Source organism: Rhinolophus ferrumequinum, chromosome 22 (genome assembly GCF_004115265.2).
Source record: "Rhinolophus ferrumequinum isolate MPI-CBG mRhiFer1 chromosome 22, mRhiFer1_v1.p, whole genome shotgun sequence".
NCBI lineage: Eukaryota > Metazoa > Chordata > Mammalia > Chiroptera > Rhinolophidae > Rhinolophus > Rhinolophus ferrumequinum.
In genome coordinates, this window is record NC_046305.1 from 41,233,281 (window position 1) to 41,259,286 (window position 26,006).

Here is a 26,006-nt window from a genome sequence, read left to right on the forward strand (position 1 = left end):
TAACCTCATAAAACCCTTAATCAAAAATACTCTAATTTTTTTCTTTTATGAAATCTTTCATTTTCAAAAATATAGTTCTAAAGGACAGTTTTCACTTGTGAAAAACAAAAATTGACTTTTTAAATTTGAAGTGACATAAAGAAATATAAATATAACAATTTAAGGTTTCTGATTTAACTGACTTTTCCATGTGCTTTAGATCTTCCCTCCTATATCTAATTAACTTAGTCTAATGTTGAAGCAAAATGTTAAATAGAGTTTACTTGCATTTTTTAGCCCCGATCCATAAAGTGAGGGTGAAATCACTACTCTGACAGTAGCCTTTGGCGAAATCACTTGAATTATAAAAAAGACACCTGGATATAAAACTTGAAAATTACCTATCAGAGATGACTACATAAATCTGCTATTCTGATCCAGAAGTTGGCTTTGAGCTTTTGTAATTGGCTCTGTTAATCTTAGTCCAGACTTTTCTTTTAGCTTCATCAGATTTATTCATTTTAATGTATGGCTCTAAGGAACCTTGAAGTTTTATAGGCTAAAAAACAGCACCTGAAGAAACATGTTAACCTACTAGAAATATAAAAGTATAATCATATTTAAATGAATTTAGGGTGAGTAGATGGTTGTTTAATTCACATTTCCTGTTGAAGTAGTGATTCTCAACCCTGGCTTATACATTGGAATTACCTGGGGGCTTTTAAAAAATACTGAGGGCCAGACCTCACCCCCAGAGAGTGGGACCCAGCATTGAGAGTTTTAAAAAGCACTCCATATAAACTGCTGTTGGCGCAGCCAGGATTAAGAACCACTGCTTTGTTAGAGTTTGCTCAAAGCTAATTCTAGTAAGTAATTTAATGCTGCTCTGAAAATGAAAATGTTTGATGAGCTAAACCAGAGGTTTCCAAAGGGTGATAGGCATACCACTGGTGGTACATAAGGGGATTTTATTTGCTTTTTATTTTAATGCGTGTTTGTTTTAATGTGCATTAGAAAATTAAAGTATCGCATCAAATTCACAGTTTCACATATACTGCTTTGGATGAAGCTAGACTTTTTTGATGCGTGCCAAATTATAAAAACACATTTAAGTGAATGATTAGGTGGTACGTAGACATGGCAGAAGTCACGAAAATGTCGAAGAAACGCAATGGCAACTTTGGTGAAGGACACCTATTAAAGTTTAAGGTTAGAACCCAAAGGATTGGTGCTTTTTCTCCCTAAATATATTTACAGTAACTTAGTTCTTCTGGCTTTTAGAATTCTGTGACAGACTTTGGAAATTAGATTTTCTGTAAATCTTGAAGTCATTGCTTTCTATCGTAGTTTCTTGACACTTAGTTCTCGTATGGAAGAGTGCCTTGTAGATCAAGATACTTTGTTCCTTTATTTTTCTAAGGTACAGGTGATCATGTGGTGGTAAGAAAAGGAAGGAGAGTGTGTGTGTGAGAGAGAGAGAGATAGAGAGAGTGTGTGTGTGTGTGTGTCTATGAGAAAGAGAGAGATGGATGGTAGGATGGGTTCATAGACAGGTGATAAATTACCTGGATACCTGGATAGAGTATTAAATGATAGGACTTCACCTTTCTCCCCAAACTCTCAGGAAATCCAGTGAGTCTACCACAACTCAGCAGTTTAGGAAACACTATTTTAGGTTCTCTCATTGGTAAAGTGGATTGCTCTGGGTCAGCCAATTAAAATGGGCTCCATATAGAGATATTTAGCTATTGTCTATAAAAGACCTCTGAAACTCAGGAGACATTTGATTAGGCAAATTAGCTCTTGCTATAAATAATGGTTTACTATTTTATCAGTAACGTATACTTGTATATACTTCAATTATAGAGACAGCTGTTCTGAGCCAGGGTAGCCACAGTCCATATTTAAATTACATTACTGGAAGTTAAAAACACTGTGGTGCAATTATAATGTAATGTTGTAAATGTCTGTCCTATATAATTTTATAGAATGGAAGCTTCTTGCCTAGAACTGGCCTTGGAAGGGGAACGTCTGTGTAAATCAGGAGACTGCCGTGCTGGTGTGTCATTCTTTGAAGCTGCAGTTCAAGTTGGAACTGAAGACCTAAAAACACTTAGTGCTATTTACAGCCAGCTGGGCAATGCTTATTTCTATTTGCATGATTATGCTAAAGCATTAGAATATCATCATCATGATTTAACTCTTGCAAGGTAATTAATTTAAGCTTTTTAACATTCTTTAAATTGACTGTCAGTTTTTAAATATTTGTGTTCAATTTAAAAAACTAACACATTTAGTGAGTTCTAATTTAATAGCTTTGCATTTAAAAATCTTTAGGCTGAACAGAGTTTAATTAAGTGAATGAATAATAGTGAAATGACCCTAGAGTTTAATTTAATTAATTAAAATTAATTAAATTTAAATACAGAAATGTAACTTTTAAATTTTTATTTAAAGTAGGTTTCAAGGCTAATGGGTCCTTCTTAAGCATGTCAGCTGTCCAGTAGGGAAAACTGTACTCCGGTCTCATTATATTTTTAACACCACTTGCTTTTTTTTTCTTCCAGGACTATTGGAGACCAGTTGGGGGAAGCCAAAGCTAGTGGTAATCTGGGCAACACCTTAAAAGTTCTTGGAAATTTTGATGAAGCAATAGTTTGTTGTCAGCGACACCTAGGCATTTCTAGAGAGCTTAATGACAAGGTAATAAAGAAACATCAGATAGTAGGCCAGATGTTCTCACTGAAATTGCTTTGTGTTTTAATTCTATTCAATTATTCTGTATCTAAAAGTTAATACCAAAAAAAGAAAATATTCATAGAAGAATCGAAGAAAAAGAGAAACATACAAATTTTTAAATAGAGGAAAAAAGTAAAATAACGAGAGGTCCTTTTTTCATAAGTAATCATTCGTTTGGATTTGTTTGGATGGCCAGTGTAAACCTTTCTTTCTCTTGACCATAATATCAAGGATATTACCAATACGTATATGTGATAGGCATTATAATATCTGACCTCTGATTTCAGAATGTAAACTCTGCTGATATCTTCATCTAGGTGGGAGAAGCAAGAGCACTTTACAATCTTGGAAATGTGTATCACGCCAAAGGGAAAAGTTTTGGCTGCCCTGGTCCTCAGGACACAGGAGAATTTCCAGAAGAAGTGAGAAGCGCTCTGCAGGCAGCTGTGGATTATTATGAGTGAGTAGCACTGAGGCAGTCACGTGGCCCACCTAAGTGGATCCACCATACATTCTTTATCTGGTAGTAAGTTTCTACATTTGGCAAAGATTTTTAAATTTGGGACTAGCAAGTAAAAATAAACCATCAAATTGTTGCTAAAATGTCAGTGTTGTATTAGTAATAATTCCCTCCCTTGGAAAGCTTTCATTTAAACTGCAGACCAGTGCCACTTAGTGGCAAAAACAAATGGTTAGGCTAAGTTATCTGGAGTAAATTTAGTCTTAGATCAATAGAATTTCATAGAACTTCTTATCTATAGAGGTTCCAAGAATAACTCTGTCCTTGACTCTGGGCAGAAACCTACCTGAATGGTTCAGTAAAGTGTTCCCAGCTATTTCCTATAATCACCCTCCATCTTAGACACATCTTTAAAATGTGGCACATTATGGCTGTAGGCTTATTAAGTTTTTTTTTTTTTTTAAAAGATTTGTAAATCAAATCAATAAATTTGTTTTCTCAAACTTATTTTTTCACAACTTTTTGTTATCACTTAGGGAAAACCTATCACTAGTGACTGCTTTGGGAGACCGAGCAGCCCAAGGACGTGCCTTTGGAAATCTCGGAAACACACATTACCTCCTTGGCAACTTCAGGGACGCAGTTATAGCTCATGAGCAGGTACAGCACAAGGCTTTGGAGCCAAGTCATTTTCTCCATTAGTGTTTTGCACAGTGATTATATTATCCTTTTCTTAAGGCTATATCTAATTAAAATTTTCTTTTTCAGCGTCTCCTTATAGCAAAAGAATTTGGAGATAAAGCAGCTGAAAGAAGAGCATATAGCAACCTTGGAAATGCATATATATTTCTTGGTGAATTTGAAACTGCCTCTGAATACTACAAGTTAGTCTGTTATTTCTGTAGATAAATGTAAATTGAGTAGTTATGCTGCCCTATGAAATCATAGGCTTTGGGTTTAAAATCTGCTTTTTGCTACATACTAGCTGCAGGAACTTGGGTTTCTAAGCCTCCTCGGTTTCTCATCTGTAACAGAGGCCATCAAGACCTTGCTTTGGGGATTGTTGTGAGGATTAAATGGAAGAACATGTTAAACACTCAGCATAGTACCTGGTACACAGTGCTCAATAAATATTATTGTACCTAAGACTTAATAGCAGCAGTATGACCCCTTTATATTTTTACGAGTTTTTATCTTCAAAACTGTTTTTAAATGAAATTCTTAACTTTTAAAGTTTTTAAAACCTGGTTAGCATGTGTACTTTGTATATTAATGTACTTTTTTTCACCCAATTATGGGTTTGCAGAAAGACCGCAAGAAAGCCTGGTAACAAAAATATGCCCTCGTTTCCACCAGTCATCACTGAGTTTTTTCCCTTTTTGAGCAGTTCTCCTCCCACTCTCTCTGCCCATCTTTGATTCTCACTACAAGCTGAGGCCCTGCCCCATTCACTGACCTGAGAAGTAGGCAATCCCAGCTTCTTCTGTGGCAAGTCTTTCTAATCTGTCAGTAGGCTTGAAACATAGATGATAGCAGACCTTAGACTGCCTAAGGCTGTCTGGCCTGTGCTTTCCAGATTGTTTGGAGTTTTCCCTGATTAGTGGGGATTGAAGGCTCATGCAGACAGACTTTGGCAGGAGCCAGTTTGAGTGAACCAAGGACACTTGGTTGGTTTGTATTTGTTGTTAAAGAATGTGAGAGGGTTCTGAATATTTTGTCATCTAAAGAAAAAAGGTAAAATTGCTTTAGGTCCATCTAAAAAACTAGAATGTCACCTTACCCTACTTTAAACATTGATTAATGGTATTTGTTGATTAGTTAGATATGAAATATCCTCCCAAATAAAATAGATCACTATATAAGGAGTATATATTCTAATTTAAAAATATGTTTCTTATATTTTAAAGCTAAAAGACACAGAAAAGTTTTAATTAATAAATGATATACTTGTATTAAGTTCTGAAAAGTTCTGTAATAAAGTGGATGTTGGCTATTTAACTTAAAGAAGCATGAGTCTAAAGTAATGAAACTTACCCCCATCCCCTATAAGCGGCTAGAACTCAGAGCTTTACACATATTTTTAACCAATATTTTTGGAAATCTCCTTTGGAATTATTTTCAGGGCCACATAAGAAGACTCTTTTAACATTATAGATCTATATCCTTCAGGAAGAAAGCAGTAGTTTGGTAAGCTTACTTTAGTAATTGAATTTGGTTTCAGAAAGATTTTTGATCATTTACAAACTAACTATACCCTCAAAGAATAATGGTGTGCCAGAAAGGGTCATGCCACAGCATCTGAGGGCAACTGCAGAAATCTTCCAAAAATGTTTGAGAAGATAGACACCGTTAAAGTAAGTGTGTAGCCTCCCAAGGTGACAGCTTTGAAGGTATCATCATTACATATATAATTTAGGTTTGTTTGCTTTTTTAAAAAAAAACCCATTATTATATACTTATTTTCATATAGTTATAATTGACATAAAGTATTATATACTATTTAGCAGAAATTGTAGGAAAGAGTCATATAAATTATTGGATCCAAAAGCGTCTATACGTTTAAGCACTGATGATAACAACAAAACAGAAATAATATTTATTAGCATGTATTGTGAGCAAGATGCTATTCTTAGCACTTTATACTAATTCATTTAATCCTCACAAACCCTGTGAGGTATCTCCCCATTTTACATATGAGGAAACTAGCGCATACAGAGGTTGAGTGACTTCCCCCAATTACAGAGCTAGTACCGTAACTGGCAAAGTTGGGATTTGAACCCAGACAGTCTGGCTCTAGGATCCCTGCTCTTAACTGCCTCCCTAGCTTCTCATTGATGATTTCGTATGTATTGGGTCGAATTTGGTTAATGTTTAAATGTAGTATTTAATATTTTTCATGAATTGGTGACTAAGGGCCTACACATAAGAATTTAAGTATTTTAAGTTTTGACAAAATGTAAAGGCAACAGTATGATTGGAGAGAGAGATTATGTGAACAAAAGTCTCTTTAAGTTATTGCCACTATAACAGGAAAAGGTTTTTCAAAAGTTAAAAATACTATGTTAATATTTAGAGACACTTGATCTCATGTGTCACTACTCCTTTTCTCTGGAAAATTAATAGGGCTCTTATTATAAATGTCTGGATTTGTCTTTTTGTGTTTTAAAGTCATCTTTCCATTTTGTCTAAAAATAGTGCAGAAAATATGGGATATTAGACTCTAAAACAGATTTGCTTTAAAGGCAGGTTGAAAAAAAAGTGAGAGTTTTATGATTATAGCCAAAAATAAAAATGATCATTATGTAAGAATTAATCTCTTTCTTTTAGAAAGACACTACTATTGGCTCGACAGCTTAAAGACAGAGCTGTGGAAGCACAGTCTTGTTACAGTCTTGGAAACACATATACTTTGCTACAAGACTTTGAGAAGGCCATTGATTATCATCTGAAGCACTTAGCAATCGCTCAGGAGCTAAAGGACAGGTATGTTATATCCCTTTTACTATAGTTATAGTAAAACACAAGTGTGCATTGTTCAAACCCTAGAATTTTTCCTTTAAATTTCTTTGTTTCCTTTTAAATTCCTTAAGGAATTTCCTCTATTTCAATAACATTTTCTGCATATTATTGTTTGAAGGGCTAGCTGTGTTAAGAGAATTAGACTGGTTCCTATAGCCTTGAACCAAGATCAGTAAATAGGTTGTCGACTGAAAAATAGTATCGACTAAGTGTTTAGTCACCAGAAAGGATTTATTCAGGAAAAAGAAAGGGTTGCAACCCAGTGCATACAGATATGGCAAGCCACGTGCATGCTCTGGCCTGCGTGCCAAGATGAGGGGTATTTATAGAAGGGAAAGGAAGTTGATGGAAGGGGAAGTTAGAACCATAGAGCTCTATTATAACAGAGTTCTTCCTGTAGGGTTCTCATGGATAGGGTTCTCACGATTAAGTGGAGTGTGAGAACTTCCATAAGCCCTAGCTCCTCCTGTAGATCCTTCCAACTGATTATATTTGCTTGGAGTTCCATTCATCTATCAAGGTCACAAACTCCATTGCCTACAAATGTCCTGACTAGATGAGTGCGTGAATTGTGGTGAACTTGGAGATAGTAAGGCCCAATGTAAAGGGGACAGCTGCTCCGAAGCTCCAACTAATTGTTGCCAGGCAGGAAAGAAAATGGGGTAGTTGAACTAGGAGACCTATCCCTGAGATTTTATAATACATTGCATGTTTTGAAAAGATGCTTCAATACTTTGGGTTCAGTATTATCTGGGTATTCTAGTATGTCTCGAGTATTATGATAGTATGTTCTTTATATGAATGATCAAATACATCCAAAGCATTGTTTATACCTTTAATTACTGGTAGATAGCTTTTATTCTCTGTACAGACCTCCTTTCAGATAACTGCATGTTAGCTTTGAATTATTTTGTAGAATTGGTGAAGGAAGAGCATGTTGGAGCTTAGGAAATGCATATACTGCTCTAGGAAATCACGATCAAGCAATGCATTTTGCTGAAAAGCACTTGGAAATTTCAAGAGAGGTATGAAACTAAAAAATTGCTATCTGTGCTATTGTGATTCACTTATTAGCATGTACTGTGAGCAAGATGCTATTCTTAGCATTTTATACTAATTCATTTAATCCTCACAAACCCTGTGAGGTACCTCCCCATTTTACAGATTAGGAAACTAGTGCGTGGAGAGGTTGAGTGACTTTCCCCAGTCACAGAGCTAGTAACTGGCAAAATTGGGATTTGAACCCCAACGGTCTGGGAAAGTCCTATTCTCTAGATTGTTCCTATATAGCTCAGTAATAAATTTAATTATGTATTCTGTTGGCATCAAAAGTGCAGAAAGCATTTTGATATACAGATCTGAAGTATGTCTGCCCTGTGCTTCATGTAGGAAGACAGGAAGATAAGGCTGGGCACGGGAATAGAATGGTATGGAAGGAAAACGCAGTTTTTTGCATCAGGGACTGGTTCCTGTTACAGCTCTGCCACTTGTTAGCTATTTGAGCTTGGAAACCTTCTCTCAGGCTCATGTCTCTCATCTGTAAAATGGGAATAATACCCACCTTGAAAAGCATTGTAAGGATAGAGATAATGTATATATAATGTGTCAGCTTAACAAATAAATGTTAAATATTACTACATATGGATATAAAATATTCTAAGAAAATTTTATTCATGGGATACCAAGTTAATGTGTCACAAAGTAACCACATTATTATTTAATATGATCACAGAGATTAAGAGCAATCTAATAGTTAGAGAACTAAAGAATTGATAGACTATAATTAGCTGTCCTGTTGTCATATTTTAGAAACTTTCCTTCTTTCTTTATTCTTTAAAAAAGCTATTAATGAAAAAACCCATTTCCTTCATAGCCTCATAATTGTAATACAACTATTTTCATTTCTCTCTATTTTCTTCCAGTTTTAGATTCACAACATTTTCAACTGATTTTCACCGTTCTTTGTCTTTAAGTATTACTCTAAAATGTGAATGCTTGTGGTTGTAGGTTGGGGATAGAAGTGGTGAACTAACAGCACGACTGAATCTCTCAGATCTTCAAATGGTTCTTGGTCTGAGTTACAGCACAAACAATTCAATAATGTCTGAAAATATTGAAATTGATAACAGTTTGGATGGTAAGTAATTGGTCTGCAAAACCTAACTTCTTTATCCTTAAGATTTATATTTATTATATGTTTACCATATCCACAGAGAATATAGAACGTAAGAAGCTCAACTTTTTACTAACAGAAGTTAATGAAATTGAAACAAAATTCAGGAGAGAGAATAATAAAAAAAAATTTGGCTCTTTAAAAAGACTGACAAATCTACAGCAAGGTTACCCAAGAAAAAAAAAGAGAAGGGGGACATAATATAGATGCAGCAGAGGTTAAAAAGATAAAGAGATTATCCTGAATAATTTTATAAAAAGATATTTGAAAACCTAGGAGAAATGGACTCTTTCTAGAAAAACAACTTACCAAAACTGAATCAAGAAAAACATAGAAAAATCTAATTGTAGAATGCAGTGTGAATGGCATTGCTAGTTCCTAAAACCATGAAGAAATGATCAGTAATTTTAAAGCTGCCCACTAAGAAAATACATGGCCAAGATGATTCTACAAGTGAGATCTACCAAACATTCAAGAAAATTGATTCCAACCTTCCACAAAGTTTTGTAGATAACTAGAAAAAGGGGAACACTTTAGCAGCCTTTCTGAAAACAGTATAACGTTGATATCCAAACTAGATACAAGTAAGGTAAATTATTGGTCAGTCTTTACTCGTGAACATAGATGCAAAAATTCTAAACAAAATATTAGCAAATCAAATTCAGCAATGTATTTAAAATAAACAGGAATGTAAGTGGATTGAACACTGTGAAATCGATTAATATAATTCACCAATAAACATAGTAAAGGAGAAAACAGTCCAAATATCCAAATATATCATTAATACTATTAAATGTAAATTTTCCATTTAGACGACAGAAGTATCAGATTAGAAAAAGAGTAAAATCCAAGTTAATGCAAGAGAAATACCTAAATTGTAAGGATATTATAAGCCGGAAAGTAAAAGGACAGGAAAAGATACATTATGGAAAATCAAATCAAAAGAAAGCTCATATAATGTATTAATATCAGATAAAATATGCTTGAGGGCAAAAGATCTTGTTAGAAATGAAGAGGGTCTCTTCACAGTGGTGCTTCATAATGGTTAATAGTTCAATTCACCAGGAAGATAAAAGCCTTAAATTTGTATGTTCCTAATATGCCTAATAACAAATCTTCAGAGTATGTAAAGCAAAACTGACCAAACTGAAAGGAGAAATGGGAAAATCCAGAATCATAATGGGAAATTTTAACACATTTCTTTCTGTAATGGCTCACATCAGAAAACTAAAGATATCAGTTCTCCCCAAATTGATATAAATCAATGCACTGCCAAGCAATTCACAACAAGTCTTTGTGGAACTTGGTGAGGTCATTTTGGTCTGAGAACTCTTAAAGCCAAAACATTCCTGATGAAAACCAAGAAATGAGAAGTGCTTTATCTACAGATACAAAGATTATAAAGCTACAGTAAGTAAGGCAGTGTGCTACTGACACTGAGACAGACAAACCAGTGGAATGGAATATAAAGCCTGTGTTTATATTCATTGCATATATGGAAACTAATATCTCAAAAGAATAAATTCTTGCTATATTAAAGGTTTAATTAGGGAAGACAGATTTAAAGGAATAATGATAATGCTGGCCAACACTTGCTGAATGCTTACTGCTTACCAAGCATTGTACTGACCCCTTTACAGATAATGATGAGTTTATCATCGCACAATGTTATGAGGTAGATATTGTTGTTCTTTACATATGAAGAAACCAAATCACCGAGAGGTAATTGCCCAAGGTCATACCACAAGTGAATAGTCTGCCATTAGAGTCCATCCTCTGAAAATAAAGGAGAATATCTTCATGATATCAGAGAGGGGAAGGACTTCTCAAGACACGAAAACAAAACCATTAAGGAAAAAACTGACATTGAAATTAAGAACTTCATTTCATTAAAAGAAACCATAAAGAGATAACAAAAACTGAGAGGACATTTGCCACCCATATGATTAAAAAGGGATTTGTATACTCAATGTATAACAACTCCTGTGAATTAAAAACAAGACAAATAACCCAACTAAAAAATGGACAGAAGTGAAGAACAGAAGAAACACAAATAGCCCATAAGTATATGAAAAGATATTTAATTTAATTTAATCTGGGAAATCCACAGTGAGGTAATACTGAAAGCCTATGAGGTGGACAAAAATTAAAAAGTCTGATAATAACCAGTGTTGAAATGATGTGGGGAATGGACTCTCTTATGCAGTATTGATGGGAATAGAAACTGGTATATTTTAAAGAACAGTCTGGCAACGTTCTGGTAAAGTTGAAGATGTACCAACCTTATGATCCAGCAAGTCCACTTCCAGTATAAACTAAGATTTCCAAGAATTTCTGGAGTAGTATTGCTTATAACAAAAAATTGGAAGCAACCTAAATATCTGTCACCAGTAGAATGGATAAATAATTTCCTAGTCCTAAAATGGCAATGAAAATTAAACTACATGAATGAACTTGGATGACTCACAAAGGTAAGGTTGCTCAAAGGAAACAAGATAGAAGGATATATATAGTATGAGACCATTTATATAACATTATATAATAAACTTTATTGCTTAGAGATATACACATCCAAAAAAGGAAAAATCATAGGAAGAGAGGGAAGTTATGGGGGGAGTTACACAAGGGGGAATTTAATATGTTGGTGATGGTTTATTTTTTAAGCTGGATATTAGATATGTATTCCTTATGTCTTTCAAAATATTGCTTAATCTTTACAAGATTGGATATGAAAGGTTTTTAATGATAATTTTATTGAAAAAAAAATTTTGAGGACCTTTTTATGTAACGTTTCCTGACTGGCAGTAAATCTGTCATCTAATGAGATCTTTTTTTTTTTTTTTTTTTTAAATCTAATGAGATCTTAAAATGGAAATGGGTAACTCAGAAAAAAATAGCACTGGATATTATTTTGATTCTTATCTCAAAATTGACAGCCTAAAGCCTTTTCCTTTATGTTTTTAACTCACTTAAACCACTATGGTTTGTTTGGTCGTGTTTTTTGTTTTGTTTTGTTTTTTTAAGCTAGATAGTATAAAACCAATTATTATAAAATGCCTTTTCTAAATTAAGGGGTAATGTTAGAACCAAAGTTAGTTTCCAATCAAAATTTAACTTTCTTACATCAGAGCATTTTAGATGGAGTATATGTTCTATTTTTATGCAGTTGGTATGGAAAATTATTCTTAAAAGAATACATTTGTGCATGTTTCATCCTTTCATATGGGTTTGTGTAACAAACTTTAAAATTGAATAATGAATAACATAGTGTTGCTGAATTTGTAGTCTTAAGGGCTCTCTAGTTCATTTTTTTTGTTTTTGTTTTTTTTTTACAAAGGTGCACGCCCCAAGTTTGGACGCCGACACAGTATGGAAAACATGGAACTTATGAAGTTAACACCAGAAAAGGTTGACAGTTTTTATGTTTTAAATTTATTGAACTGTTATAATAAAATATTTTAGTAATGTTTAATTTAAATGAAAGTTTATATTTTTATAAAATTACAAAATTATTTTTTTAATGTATAGTTCATTCACATTATTCATGGATTCCATATTTACGAATTTGGCTACTTGCTAAAATTTTTATTTATTTATTTATTTTATTTTATTTTATTTTATTTTATTTTATTTTATTTTATTTTATTGGGGGAATACTGGGGAGCAGTGTGTTTCTCCAGGGCTCATCAGCTCCAAGTCGTCCTTCAATGTAGTTGTGGAGGGCACAGCTCACTGGCCCATGTGGGAATCGAACCTGTTCAGAGCTCGCACTCTGTTCAGAGCTCGCACTCTAACCAACTGAGCCATCCGACTGCCCCACTAAGATTTATTTGTAATTTCCAAATAAGTATTTGTGGTGTTTCCCCCCCACCATGTAAGATCTCCTGTTTTTTTCTTTTTTAATTGAGGTATAATTGAGGTATCATTGAGGTAAATGTAATGTTATATTAGTTTCAGGTATACAACATAATGATTTGAGGTATAAATGTAATATATTAGTTTCAAGTGTACAGCATAATGATTTGATATTTGTATATATTGAAATGATCACCACAAAAAGTCTACTTAACAGCCATCACCATACATACAGAATATTTTCTTATCATGAAAACTGATTTACTCTTAGCAACTTTCAAATATGCAGTACAGTAAGTATGGTCGCCATGCTGTACATTATATCTTCATAACTTGTTTTATAACTGGAAGTTCATACCTTTTGACTTCCTTCACCCATTTCATCCACCCCCCACCTCCCATCTCTGGCAACCACCAGTCTGTTCCCTTCATCATTGAGCTTGGTTTATTTTTGCTTTGGGTTTTTGTTTTTGATTCCACATATAAATGAGATCATAGGTATTTGACTTTCTCTGACTGAATTATTTCACTTAGCATAATGCCCTGAAGCTCCATCCATGTTGTCACGAATGGCAAGATTTCATTCATTTTATGGCTGCATAATATCCCACTGTGCATATGGTCATGTGCTGCTCAGCAACACGGATGCCTTCTAAGAAATGCATCATTAGGCAATTTTGTCATTGTATGAGCTACATAGAGAGTATTTATACAAAACTAGTTGGTGTAGCCTGCTACATACGTAGGTTATATGGTATAGCCTGTTGTTCCTAACAAGCCTGTACAGCACGTTACTGTATAAACAACATAAGATTAAACCAAGCACAAGAGAAAATGATGAAATCAAGGGATGCAGTAAACAGATGTATAAGGCTGCTGCCGATGTAACACAGCGTAGTGTTTTACAGCAAACAATTTTTGTAAGTAGAAAGAGTACACTCTAAAATAATAAAAGGTATAGTATACTAAATACCTAAACCAGCAACATAGTCATTTATTATCAAGTATTATGTACTGTACATAATTGTACGTGCTGTACTTTTATATGATTGGCAACTCGGTAGTTCTGTTGACACCAGCATCACCTCAGACACGTGAGGATGCATTGCACTATGATGTCACTAAAGCTATGGGAAATTTTTAACGCCGTTATAATCTTAAGGTACCACCATCATATATGCTGTCTGTCATTGACCAAAACATTGTTATTCAGTGCATGACTATATACTGTAATTTCTTTATCCATTCATCCGTCAGTGGACACTTAGGTTGCTTCTAGGCTATTGTAAATAGTGCTACAATGAACAAAGGGGTGCTATGTCTTTGTAAATTAGTGTTTTCATTTTCTTCGGATAAATACCCACAAGTGGAATTTCTGGGTTGTATGGTAGCTCAATTTTTAATTTTTTGAGGAATTTCTATAATGTTTTCCATAGAGGCTGCACCAATTTGCAGTCCCACCAACAGTGCACGAAGGTTCCCTTTTCTCTACATCCTCACTATTACTACTTATTTGTTGATTTATTGATGATAGCCATTCTGACAGGTGTGAATTGGTATCTCATTTTGGTTTTGATTTACATTTACTTGATGATTCATGATGGTGAGCATCTTTTCATATCTGTTGGCCATCTGTATGTCCTATGGGGAGGAATGTCTGTTCAAGTCCTCTGCCTATTTTTTAATTGGACTGGTTTTTTTATTTGGTGTTAAACTGTATGAGTTCCCTGTAAATTTTGGATATTAACCCCTTATTAGATTTGTGAATATCTTCTCCTATTCAGTAGGTTGTCTTTTCGTTGTGTTGAGTTTCCTTGGTTGTATAGAAACTTTTTAGTTTGATGTAGTCCTGTTTGTTTCTTTTTGCTTTTGTGGCCCTTGCCCGAGGAGACACATCCAAAAAGATATTAAGACTGATGTCAACTCAAGAACAAAAAGACAAACAATCCAATTAAAAAATGGGCAGAGGACCTGAAGAGACATTTCTCCAAAGAGGACATACAGATGGCCAAAAGACATATGAAAAGATGCTAAACATCACTAATCATCAGAGAAATGCAAATAAAAACCACAATGAGATATCACCTCACACTAGTTAGAATGGCTATCATCAACAAGACAAATAATAACAAGTGTTGGAGAGGCTGTGGAGAAAAAGGAACTTTCATACACTGTTAGTGGGAATGCAGACTGGTGCAGCTGCTATGGAAGGCAGTGTGGAGGTTCCTCAAAAAATTAAGAATAGAATTATCATATGACCCAGCAATCCCTCTTCAGGGTATATACCCCAAAAATCTGAAAACATTGATCCGTAAAGATATATGTACTCTGATGTTCGCTGCAGCTTTATTTATGGTGGCCAAGACATGGAAACAACCAAAGTATCCTTCAGTAGATAATTGGATAAAGAAGATGTGGTATATATATACAATGGAATACTATTCTGCCATAAGAAAAGATGAAATAGTGCCATTTGGGATATCATGAATGGATCTTGATATTGTTAGGCTAAGCAAAATAAGTCAAAACATAAAAAGTCAAGAATCATCACTTCACTGATATGTGGGATATAAAACTGAAAGCAACAAAGGAACAAGACAAACAAACAGAAACTCATAGACACAACCATTTAGTGGTTAACAGAGGATAAGGGGGAAGGGAGGATAGTAGAAGAGGGTAAAGGGGGTCAAATATATGGTGATGGAAGAACTGACTCTGGGTGGTAAACACACAATATGATATATTAGATGGTGTATTACAGAATTGTATACTTGAAACCTATGCAATTTTACTAACCATTGTCACACCAATAAATTTTAATTGAAAAAAAACCAAAACTGGGCCGGCCCGGTGGCTCAGGTGGTTAGAGCTCCATGCTCCTAACTCCGAAGGCTGCCGGTTTGATTCCCACATGGGCCAGTGGGCTCTCAACCACAAGGTTGCCAGTTTGATTCCTCGAGTCCCACAAAGGATGGTGGGCCCCACCCCCTGCAACTAAGATTGAACACGGCACCTTGAGCTGAGCTGCCACTGAGCTCCCAGATGGCTCAGTTGGTTGGAGCAGTCCTCTCACCCACAAGGTTGCCGGTGGGCTGTGCCCCCTGCAACTAGAAAACAGCAACTGGACCTGGAGCTGAGCTGTATCCTCCACAACTAAGACTGAAAGGACAACTTGAAGCTGAACGGCACCCTCCACAACTAAGATTGACAGGACAACAACTTGACTTGGAAAAAGTCCTGGAAGTACACACTGTTCCCCAATAAAGTCCTGTTCCCCTTCCCCAATAAAATCTTAAAAAAAAAAAAAAAAAAAAAACCCAAAACTGATGTCAAAGAGTTCACTGCCTGTTTTCTTCTAGAATTTTTATGGTTTCAGGTCTTACATTTAAGTCTTTAACCATTTTGAGTTTATTTTTGTATATGATGTAAGAAGGGTCCAGTTTCATTTTTTTACATGTATCTGTCTAGTTTTCCCAGCACCACTTATTGAAGACTGTCTTTACTCCATTGTACTTATATCCTTACCACCTGTCATAAAATTAATTGACCATAAAAATAAGGCTTTATTTTTGGGCTTTCTATTCTATTACATTGATCTATACATAGCTGTTTTTATTCCAGTACCATACTGTTTTGATTATTGTAGCTTTGTAATTTAGTTTTGAAATCAGGGAGTCTGGTACCTTCCACTTTTGTTCTTTCTCAAGGTTTGAAAATGCCTTTTTCCTACTCTCACATTTGATTGGTAATTTTGCTGACTGTGGAATTACTGGTTAGAAATCGTTTTCTAACGATTTCTTCATAATTTTTAAAGACATTGTTCCATTCTGTATTCTTCAGTGTTTTTGTTGAGATGTCCAAATAACTATATAGAAAACATTTAAAATATTTTACATTTCCTCTTGGGATTCAGGTGCAGTTTTATGTTCTAACGTCAAGGGCCATTTATTTTTTCTCTAATCAGTAGATCCTGAAATCCACTCTAGCAAATAATAACCTGTGTGAGAAAAGGAATAAAAAAATGAAGCTCCATTGTGACTGCAGATAGCTGGTGTGGTTCACTTACTAGCTATGTGTCTCACTTAAGTCATTAGCCTTGGCAGGAGCTATTCTAATTTGTGCCCCATGGGGGAATATTCTGGGTTGATGGAAATGTTCTGTCCTGATTAGGGTAGAGGTTATATATCTTTCGACTACACACTTAAAATCTGTGCATTTAACTATATGTGTACCTATGACAAGTGCCCCATCAAATCATCAATTACTGCATAACATGGACATTTATTAGTTACTTGCAAATACTTAAGACTGAATGTTAAAGCTGTAGATGTCACATATATGTACTCTGTATTTGTCCTTTGGATTCAATATTTGTTATTTTTACTTTGTTTAAATACTATTGTGCAAAACAGAAACAAACTCAGATACAGACAACAAATTAATGGTTGTCAGATGGGAGTGGGGTTTGGGGGCTGAGGCGAAAAAGGGAAAGGGAATAAGAAGTACAAATTGGTAGCTGCAAAATAGTCACGGGTATATAAAGTACAGCACAGGGAATATAGTCAATAATGTTGTAATAACTATGTGCAGTGCCAGGTGGGTACTAGTTAGGGGGATCACTTTGTAAAGTCTATAAATATCTAATCACTGCTGTACACCTGAAACTAACATGTCAACTCCAGTTGAAAAATATTTTTTAACTAAATAGTTCAAATCTATGTTACCATTTTAAAAAGTTTGTTATGTATTAGGTTGGTGCAAAAGTAATTGCAGTTCAAAAGGTTAAAAAAAAATGCATCAACCTAATATATTTAAACCAAATCTAGACCTATATAAATTGCTATTTATGCTTTGCCTATTGAGAATTTATGACAAAAGAGAATTTAGTGACAAATAATTTTAGTACTCAAAACTACAATTCTATTGACAAAAAATTACTGCTCTGTATTAGATGTTAAATTTTACAGTTAAAATTCTACATATATCCAAAATTTTCAGTTGTTAACAGATTTTTAAGTAACTTACATCCAGAATAAAAGTTTGGCTCCTCTGACCATTGAGATTTCATTTTTATGGGATTTTGGCAAACTTTGTTTCTTATTCTTAGCTTCTTAAAAAGAATCATTTTAATGTTTTGATAGTAAGAAATCCGCAGTATGTATTTGGTATGAGCTATTGAAAACAGTGAAATATACTGACAAAAAGGAATTGATTAAAAGATCTAAGCTCCCCTTCCTCCAATACTAAATGAGTGCAGATGGTAAGTAAATATTACAGAAAAACAGAGATAGCTTTGGTGTTTTCTTCATGCTTGTTTTATTTATGTTTAAAATTTTGTAGGTACAGAACTGGAACAGTGAAATTCTTGCTAAACAAAAACCTCTTCTTGCCAAACCTTCTGCAAAGCTACTCTTTGTCAACAGATTGAAAGGGAAAAAATACAAAACTGGTTCCTCCACTAAAGTTCTCCAAGATGCCAGTAATTCCATTGATCACCGGATTCTGAATTCTCAGAGGGTATGTTTGAAATAAATTTTAAGTACAGTAGCCCCCTCCCCCCCCTTACCTACGTTTTGCTAAAGTTTCAATTCCCTGTGGTCAGCTGCAGTCCAAAAATATTAAATGGAAAATTCCAGAATAAACAATTCATATGTTTTAAATTTTGCACCATTCTGATGAAATCTTGCACTGTCCTGCCGTGGACATGAACCATCCCTTTGTCCAGCGTGTCCACACTGTGTACGTGCCCACATGTTAGTCATTTAGTAGCTCTTTCAGTTATCAGATCAACTGTCGAGGTATCGCAGTGCTTGTGTTCTGTGACCCTGATTTTACTTAATGGCCCCAAAGCACTAGAATAGTGATGCTGGCAATTCCGATATGACAAAAGAAGCTGTAAACTTTGAGCCTGGGCCTGTATCACTAATATTTGCGTAATTCATTATATGAAGTGTATTTCTTTAGCCTTAGAAATACAGGGATTAAAAACTAAAATAACTAGAAATGCTTTCTGTCAGTTTGATTGAAATAACTTTATTAACAATGTTGTCATCTTGTATTCTTTTTACAAAAAGTCAGTTTTTATTTGTAATCTTCATCTTGACCTTTTGCATTTCATGTATCAAGATACCGTTCCATTCATGATCTAAGGATAATGCTGGCATATTTAGATTTTCTCTCAATATTTCAGAAAATCAGTGCAGATTCTATTGGAGATGAAGGGTTTTTTGACCTATTAAGTCGATTTCAAAGCAATCGGATGGATGATCAGCGGTGCTGCTTACAGGAAAAGAACTGTACAGCAGCTTCAACAGCAGCTACTTCCACTCCCCCTAGAATGATGCTAAAAAGTAAGTTATGCTTCTCCCCTGGTTTTAATAGTTCCCTTTGATATTCTTGTGATTTATTTCTGAGAATTTAGTTCTCATCATAGGAGGAACAATAGATGAGGCTGAATTTAGGTATATCTGAAATGCTGGTATTTGTACAGTTCAAAAAAAGGTTATGTTTCAGTTTCCCTAAGTTTAACTATATCATACTGCGCCACCCCCCCACCACTACTTTCTTTAAGGCTGGGAAAAAAAATCTAAACTTTAACAAGTAAAAATGAGGAAAAAATTATATGTACTTCATAAATTATACGTAAAATGCAAATGCTTCATAGCCAGATTAAGAAAGAAAAGCCAAGACAGACTGAAGAGGAACCTGTGGCAAAGGCTGAGGCTGAGCCTGCCTGAGCCTTAGAAAGGTCTAAAATAGACGACTTAAGTTTTTCTGTTTCAGCTGCCAAATGACTTCATTTGGCTTTGCCAGCAGCACTTAAGTTTAGTTAGCTAAATGGTTCCTATCCAGGGCATGGAATGAAAACAGTCCCATTCTTCGTGGTCTGAGATATTGTGTAAAACAATTTACCTTCCAGAATCTAGCGCTGTATCTTATAAAGAACATGTTGGGTGGGCATTAGATAAGGGAAATGTAGTCGAGTCAGAATAACCAGCAAGTGGGTCATTTGAAGTATTGGGGGGATTCACTCTTGCCCCCATGTAGTGACAGGCCGCAGACGATCAGTGACTCAGTGACAGCTAAGCCAGGGCATGTGCTGGGACTGAACAAAGCAGAAAGGAATTGTATGTGTATAAGAAATATGCTTCAGTGTTTCTGTAATGTTTGGGTTTTTTCCTGTTCATAGCTCCATCTGTTCCCGTGGTGTCCCCCAACACGGATGAGTTTTTAGATCTTCTTGCTAGTTCACAGAGCCGCCGCCTGGACGACCAGAGGGCCAGTTTCAGTAATTTGCCAGGGCTCCGCCTGACACAAAACAACAATCAGTCTGTGCTTGGCCACCTGATGACCAATGACATCAAAGAGCCTGATGAAGACTTCTTTGACATCCTTGTAAAATGTCAGGTGTGTCTGCATGTTTTTATCATTCAGATGCTGTTGAGAGCTTTGGCAGAATTTTCATTCTAATGTGGGAGGCAAGCTATTATTCAGGGCCCATCAGATGCAGCAGATCCGTGTGACAGCTTGTTTGGTATTCCTTTTGGCTGCTGAGGTGAGATGTTGCTGACGTGGAGAGGAGGCTATAAAGGCTGTGGGACAAAACCTGAAGAGAGCCCCACTTTCCCAAATTTTAGGAGAAGCATCAGCAACAACCAGTGATTAGCGTGGGGGTGTACCACTTGGGAGAAATGTACATATTGACGCAGAATTCATACTTTAACAAAACGTAATTAAGGAATATCTCAAATGGCTTGGACAGGCTCATGAGAAAAATAAGCATTATTTTCACTAAAAAGAGATATTTCCTCTGCCTGGCCTTAGTTGAACCTGCGTTTCAAGTTTTCTCATTCATTCATTCAAAAAAATTATTGAACACCTCTTATGTTCTGAGTGCTATTCCACACATTGGAGATACACTTGCTTTTTAAAGGATCCTACATTTTAATTAGAGGGTAAGTGTGTATATATGTAGATAAATAGTATCTATTTATCAGGTACGATAAACTGCTGTAAAGGAAATTAAAGCAAGATAAAGGTTGTGGGTATCCAGGGAGGGTGGTTAGGGAAGACAGTTGAACAGAGACCAGAATGAGGAGGAACAGTCAGCCATGTGAATAGTGAAGCCACGCAGAGACAGAAGTCCCCAAAAGCTTAACAGGTTCAGGGGTGGCCAGTGTGACTGGCATGCAGTACGGCTCGGGGAGAGTGGTACGAGACGAGGATGAAGCAAGCAGGGCCTACGTCATACAGGCCTTGGGGAGGTGTGTTGCCGATGTGGCAGGAGACATTGGAGGCTTCTGTTCTACAAGATCATCCTGGCTATTCTTGAAAGACTCAAGGGGCAAAGGGTAGAGGGTGTTGTTAGTAAGAAAAGCAGCGAGGAAACTAATTTAGACAAGTTCCTGGTGAATTTGACTAGAGTGGTGGGAGTAGTCAGAATAGGGACATATTTTGAAGTTATGATTGATTGGCAAAACCTGTTAATAAATTGGATGGTGGGTATGACAGTCAAGGATGACTCCTATATTTTTTGGTGTGAATGAATGGTGCCCTTTAATGAAATGGAGAAGATTAGAGGAGAAAAAGCAAGAGTTGTACTTTAGAGATGTTGAGACAATTGGATATAAAAATCTGGAGTCCAAGGGAGAAGTAACTTGGGGAGTCACCAGCAGATAGCTGGTATTAACTAAAGCCCTGGGTACTCCATGATCTCACTGGATAGAGGAGATAAGCAAGTGTTTTAAGGAAAGTTCAACTGTGTCATATGCTAAGACACCCAGAATTGGCAACATTGAGAGTAGAGATTTTCAATGATAATAAAGTTTTAGGGAGATGATAGGGACAAAATATTGGGTTGAGTAAATGGGAAATAAACAAAATTTTCAAGGGGTTTTGCTTATAAAGGAAAGCAAATAAATGATTCATTAGTTAGAGGGGGATAGAGGTGGATTTTTTCTTTTTGGAGGAGATAACATAGCATGTCTGCTGATGGAAATGATCTGATCAAGTAGAGAGGGGAACCAGTGATATAGAAGAATATGGAACAATTGAAGAACACAGTTTTTGTATAGAGGAGAAAGGAAAGGAGAGTGTACAGATTTGGAGTCGGGAGCAAGTAGGAATTGTCTCTGATGGCAAAGAAAGAAGTAGGACCATAAGCTGAGATTGGAGGGTTGTAATTTTGAAAAGAGGAAGGGGAACACAGTTGATTTTGAGAACCTGAAAGCATACTGACCAATAAAAGTAATACTCATAGGATTGCTGATCTGTGCTGAGCACTCCCTTGAAGTTCATGGTCACTGAATGAAGGCCATTCAGTACAATTGTGTATTTTTTCCATTCATAACCAGCTACTTAAGGAGAGAGAGAGAGATTTAATCAAGGTTGGTACTTTGCCTGGAGAATAGAGGATGGAGGAGAGAAGCACATGCCAGGGATTGATTTTAGTAATGGAGTTTGGAATCTAAGAAGGGAAGTAAGGAAATGAAAGGTTTGAAAGTGGAAAGTGGCCGTGATCTCAGTGAATTCAAGAAATACTGAAGACACATACCTAGTAACAGACCATCAACATCTATGAAGCAAAAAATTGACAGAATTGAAGGGAGAAATGGACATTTCTAAAGTGCAAATGTGACATTCTCCAGGATAAACCATATGTTAGGCCACAAATTAAGTCTCAACAAACTATTTTATCCAAGCAATAACAAAGTAAACTGGAAAATTCACAAATTTGTGGAAATTATAAACAATACCTACAGAGCAATGAAAACGCTAAAACTCATGGGAGGCCATGCTTGGGGCAATTTATAGCTATAAATGCTTATGTTAAAAAGAAGAAAGACCTCAAAATAAAAACCTAGCTTTACAACTTAAGGAACTATAAAAAGAAAAAAATACAATGGAAGGAAATAAAATAGCAAACAGAAAAAGACTGACAAAACCTTTTAGCTAGACTAAGAAAAAAGACAAGGCTTAAATTAGAAACGAAAATAGGGACATTACTCCTGATTCTACAGAAATAAAAATTATAGGAGAAATCCTATGAATGATTATATGCCAACAAATTGGATAATCTAGTTGAATAATTAGAAACACAAAACCAAGAGTGAATCACAAAGAAATAGAAAATAGACCCACAATTTCTAAGCAGATCCTATCAGTAATCAAAAACCTCCTGACCAAAAAAACACACAAAAAACCTTGGACCTGAATCTTACCAAACATTTAAAGAATACAAATCCTTCTCAAACTCTTCGAAAAAACTGAAGGGACGGGAACAGTTCCTATGACTTAGGAGTCATTCAATGGGGCCAGTATATTGCCGTGATGACACTACAAGAAAACTACAGACCATTATCCTTTTTGAATATGGATGCAGAAATCATCAAAATACTAGCAAACAGAATCTAGCAACAGCATACACGATGACCAGGTAGGATTTATTCCTGGAATGCAAGGATGCGTCAACATATGGAAATCAATCAATGTAATTACATCACATTAAACAGAATGAAAGAAGCAAAACCACATCATCCAGTTGATGCATAAAAAGCACTTGACAAGATGATAAAAAAACACTCAAACGAGGAATAGTAGGAAACTACTAGAAACTACTCAAAAAAATAAAAGTAATTTATGAACTACCTGTAGTTATCATCATACTCAATGGTAAAGGCGGAAAGCTTTTCTCTAACATCAGGAACAAGATAAAGATGTAAAATTATCTTTGTTTCAAGATGACAGGATCTTAAATGTAACAAACACTAAAGAGTTCACACAGAAACCTTTTAGAACTAAAACAAATTCAGCAGAGTAACAGGATATAAAAATCAATATCCAAAAATCAGTTGTTTCTACACACTAACAATGAACAGCCCAAAATGGAAATGAAGAAAATAGTTCTACTTAAAATAGCATCAAAAAGAATAAAATACTTAGGAATTAATCCTGGAGGTAAAGACTTATACAATGTAAACTATAAACTATTTCTCAAAGAAATTAAGAACAACATGAATAAATGGAAAGCATGTTCATGGATTGGAAGACTTAATCTTGTTAAAAATGTTAATACCACCCAGAGTGTGATCTACAGATTCAATACAATCCCTATCAAAATTTCAATGACTTTTTTACAAAAATAGGAAAATCAATCCTAAAATTCATGTGGAATCTCAAGGGAACCCAGACAGGCTAAATAATCGAGTAAGAAGAACAAAAGAAAACTCAAACTTCCTAATTTCAAAATTTACTACAAAGCTCCCATAATAAAAACAGTGCAGAACCAGCATGATAGACATACAGACCAAGGGAATAAAATAAAAATTAAGCCCTCACATATATGGTCAAATGATTTTGACAAAGGTGCCAACCAAGCCCATTCAATGGGGAAAGGAGTCTTATCAACAAATGATGAAAAATTAAAAATCCACATTCAGAAGCTGGACCCTTACCTGACACCATATATAAGTTAACTCAAAATGGATCAAAGAGTTAAAGGGGGGGAAGTTTCCTGACTTTGGATTTGGCAATGATTTCTTGGTCATGACACCAAAGGCACGGGTAACAAAAGAAAAACTTGACAAATTGGACACAAAAATTTAAAACTTATGTACATCAAAGGACAGTATTAACGAAGTAAAAAAGCAACCCACAGTAAATATTTGCAATTAGTATAACTGATAAAGGATTGATCTAGAATATAGAGAGTTCCAAAAACTCAACAAAAAATTTGATTCAAAAATGGGCAAAGAGGGGCCGGCCCGGTGGCTCAGGCGGTTAGAGCTCCATGCTCCTAACTCCGAAGGCTGCCGGTTCGATTCCCACATGGGCCAGTGGGCTCTCAACCACAAGGTTGCCGGTTCAATTCCTCAAGTCCCGCAGGGGATGGTGGGCTGCGCCCCCTGCAACTAAGATTGAACACGGCACCTTGAGCTGAGCTGCCTCCCGGATGGCTCAGTTGGTTGGAGCACGGGCTCTCAACCACAAGGTTGCCGGTTCGATTCCTCGACTCCCTCAAGGGATGGTGGGCTCCGCCCCCTGCAACTAAGATTGAACACGGCACCTTGAGCTGAGCTGCCACTGAGCTCCCGGATGGCTCAGTTGGTTGGAGCATGTCCTCTCAACCACAAAGTTGCCGGTTCAACTCCCGCAAAGGATGGTGGGTTGTGCCCCCTGCAACTAGCAACGGCAACTGGACCTGGAGCTGAGCTGCGCCCGGCACAACTAAGACTGAAAGGACAACAACTTGAAGCTGAACGGCACCCTTCACAACTAAAATTGAAAGGACAACAACTTGACTTGGAAAACAGGCCTGGAAGTACACACTGTTCCCCAATAAAGTCCTGTTCCCCTTCCCCAATTAAAAAAAAAAAAAAATGGGCAAAGAACCCAAATAGACATTTCTCCAAAGATACACAAATGGCCAATAAACGTAGGAAAAGATGCTCAACATCACAAATCATTAAAAAAATACAAATCAAAACCACAACGAGATACCACCCCATACCCAGTAGGATGGCTACTACCAAAAAAAAAAAAAGTGTTGGCAAGGATGTGGAGAAATTGGAATCCTTGTGCACTGCAGGTGGGAATGGTGCAGCTACTATGGAAAACACTGGCAGTTCCTCTAGAAATTAAAAATAAAACTACCACGTGATCCAGCAGTTTCACTTCTGGGCATATCTGGTCATACACCCAAACAAAACAAGTGAAAAGTAGGGACAGAACAGTTACTGGTACCCCCATGTTCATAGCAGCATTATTCACAACAGCCAAAAGGTGAAAGCAACCCACGTTTCCACTGACAGGTGAATGGATAAACAAAATGTGGTATATATACACAATGGAATATTTTTCAGCCTTAAAAATGAAGGAAATTCTGGTATCTGCTACAAGATGGATGGAACTTGAAGACGTTATGTTGAGAAGTAAGCAGTCACACAAAGACAAATACTGTATGGTTCCGCTCATAAGGGGTACCTGGAACAGAAAAATTCAGAGAGACAGAAAGAATGGTGGTCGCAGGGGCTGGAGGGAATGCAGAATGGGAGTCACTATTTAATAGGTTTAGAGTTTCAGTTTTGCAGGATGAAAGCGTTCTGGAGACGATTATGGTGGTGATGACTGCACAATACGAATGTGCTCAATGCCACTGAACTGCACAACATAAAAATGGTTAAAGTGGTAAATTTTATGTCATGCTCATTTATCACAATTTAAAAAAAAGATTTCCTGGAGAAGTACTAGACAGCAGGATCTGGAAAAACAGGGAGGCCATGG

At 35.9% G+C, this 26,006-nt stretch overlaps 1 protein-coding gene across 3 annotated transcripts in view; it reads left to right on the forward strand.

The window, feature by feature from the left end:
- GPSM2 (G protein signaling modulator 2) overlaps positions 1 to 26,006 on the forward strand; it is a 51,024-nt gene that overhangs the window by 23,026 nt on the left and 1,992 nt on the right. For all 3 annotated transcript variants that reach the window (XM_033092546.1, XM_033092549.1, XM_033092548.1), the window contains 12 exons: positions 1,968 to 2,189; positions 2,547 to 2,682; positions 3,036 to 3,178; positions 3,715 to 3,838; positions 3,947 to 4,062; positions 6,506 to 6,661; positions 7,614 to 7,722; positions 8,705 to 8,834; positions 12,208 to 12,278; positions 18,066 to 18,242; positions 18,916 to 19,075; positions 19,915 to 20,132. In XM_033092546.1, coding sequence (XP_032948437.1) covers positions 1,968 to 2,189; positions 2,547 to 2,682; positions 3,036 to 3,178; positions 3,715 to 3,838; positions 3,947 to 4,062; positions 6,506 to 6,661; positions 7,614 to 7,722; positions 8,705 to 8,834; positions 12,208 to 12,278; positions 18,066 to 18,242; positions 18,916 to 19,075; positions 19,915 to 20,132 — 1,762 coding nt within the window. The remainder of the gene's footprint in view (positions 1 to 1,967; positions 2,190 to 2,546; positions 2,683 to 3,035; positions 3,179 to 3,714; positions 3,839 to 3,946; positions 4,063 to 6,505; positions 6,662 to 7,613; positions 7,723 to 8,704; positions 8,835 to 12,207; positions 12,279 to 18,065; positions 18,243 to 18,915; positions 19,076 to 19,914; positions 20,133 to 26,006) is intronic.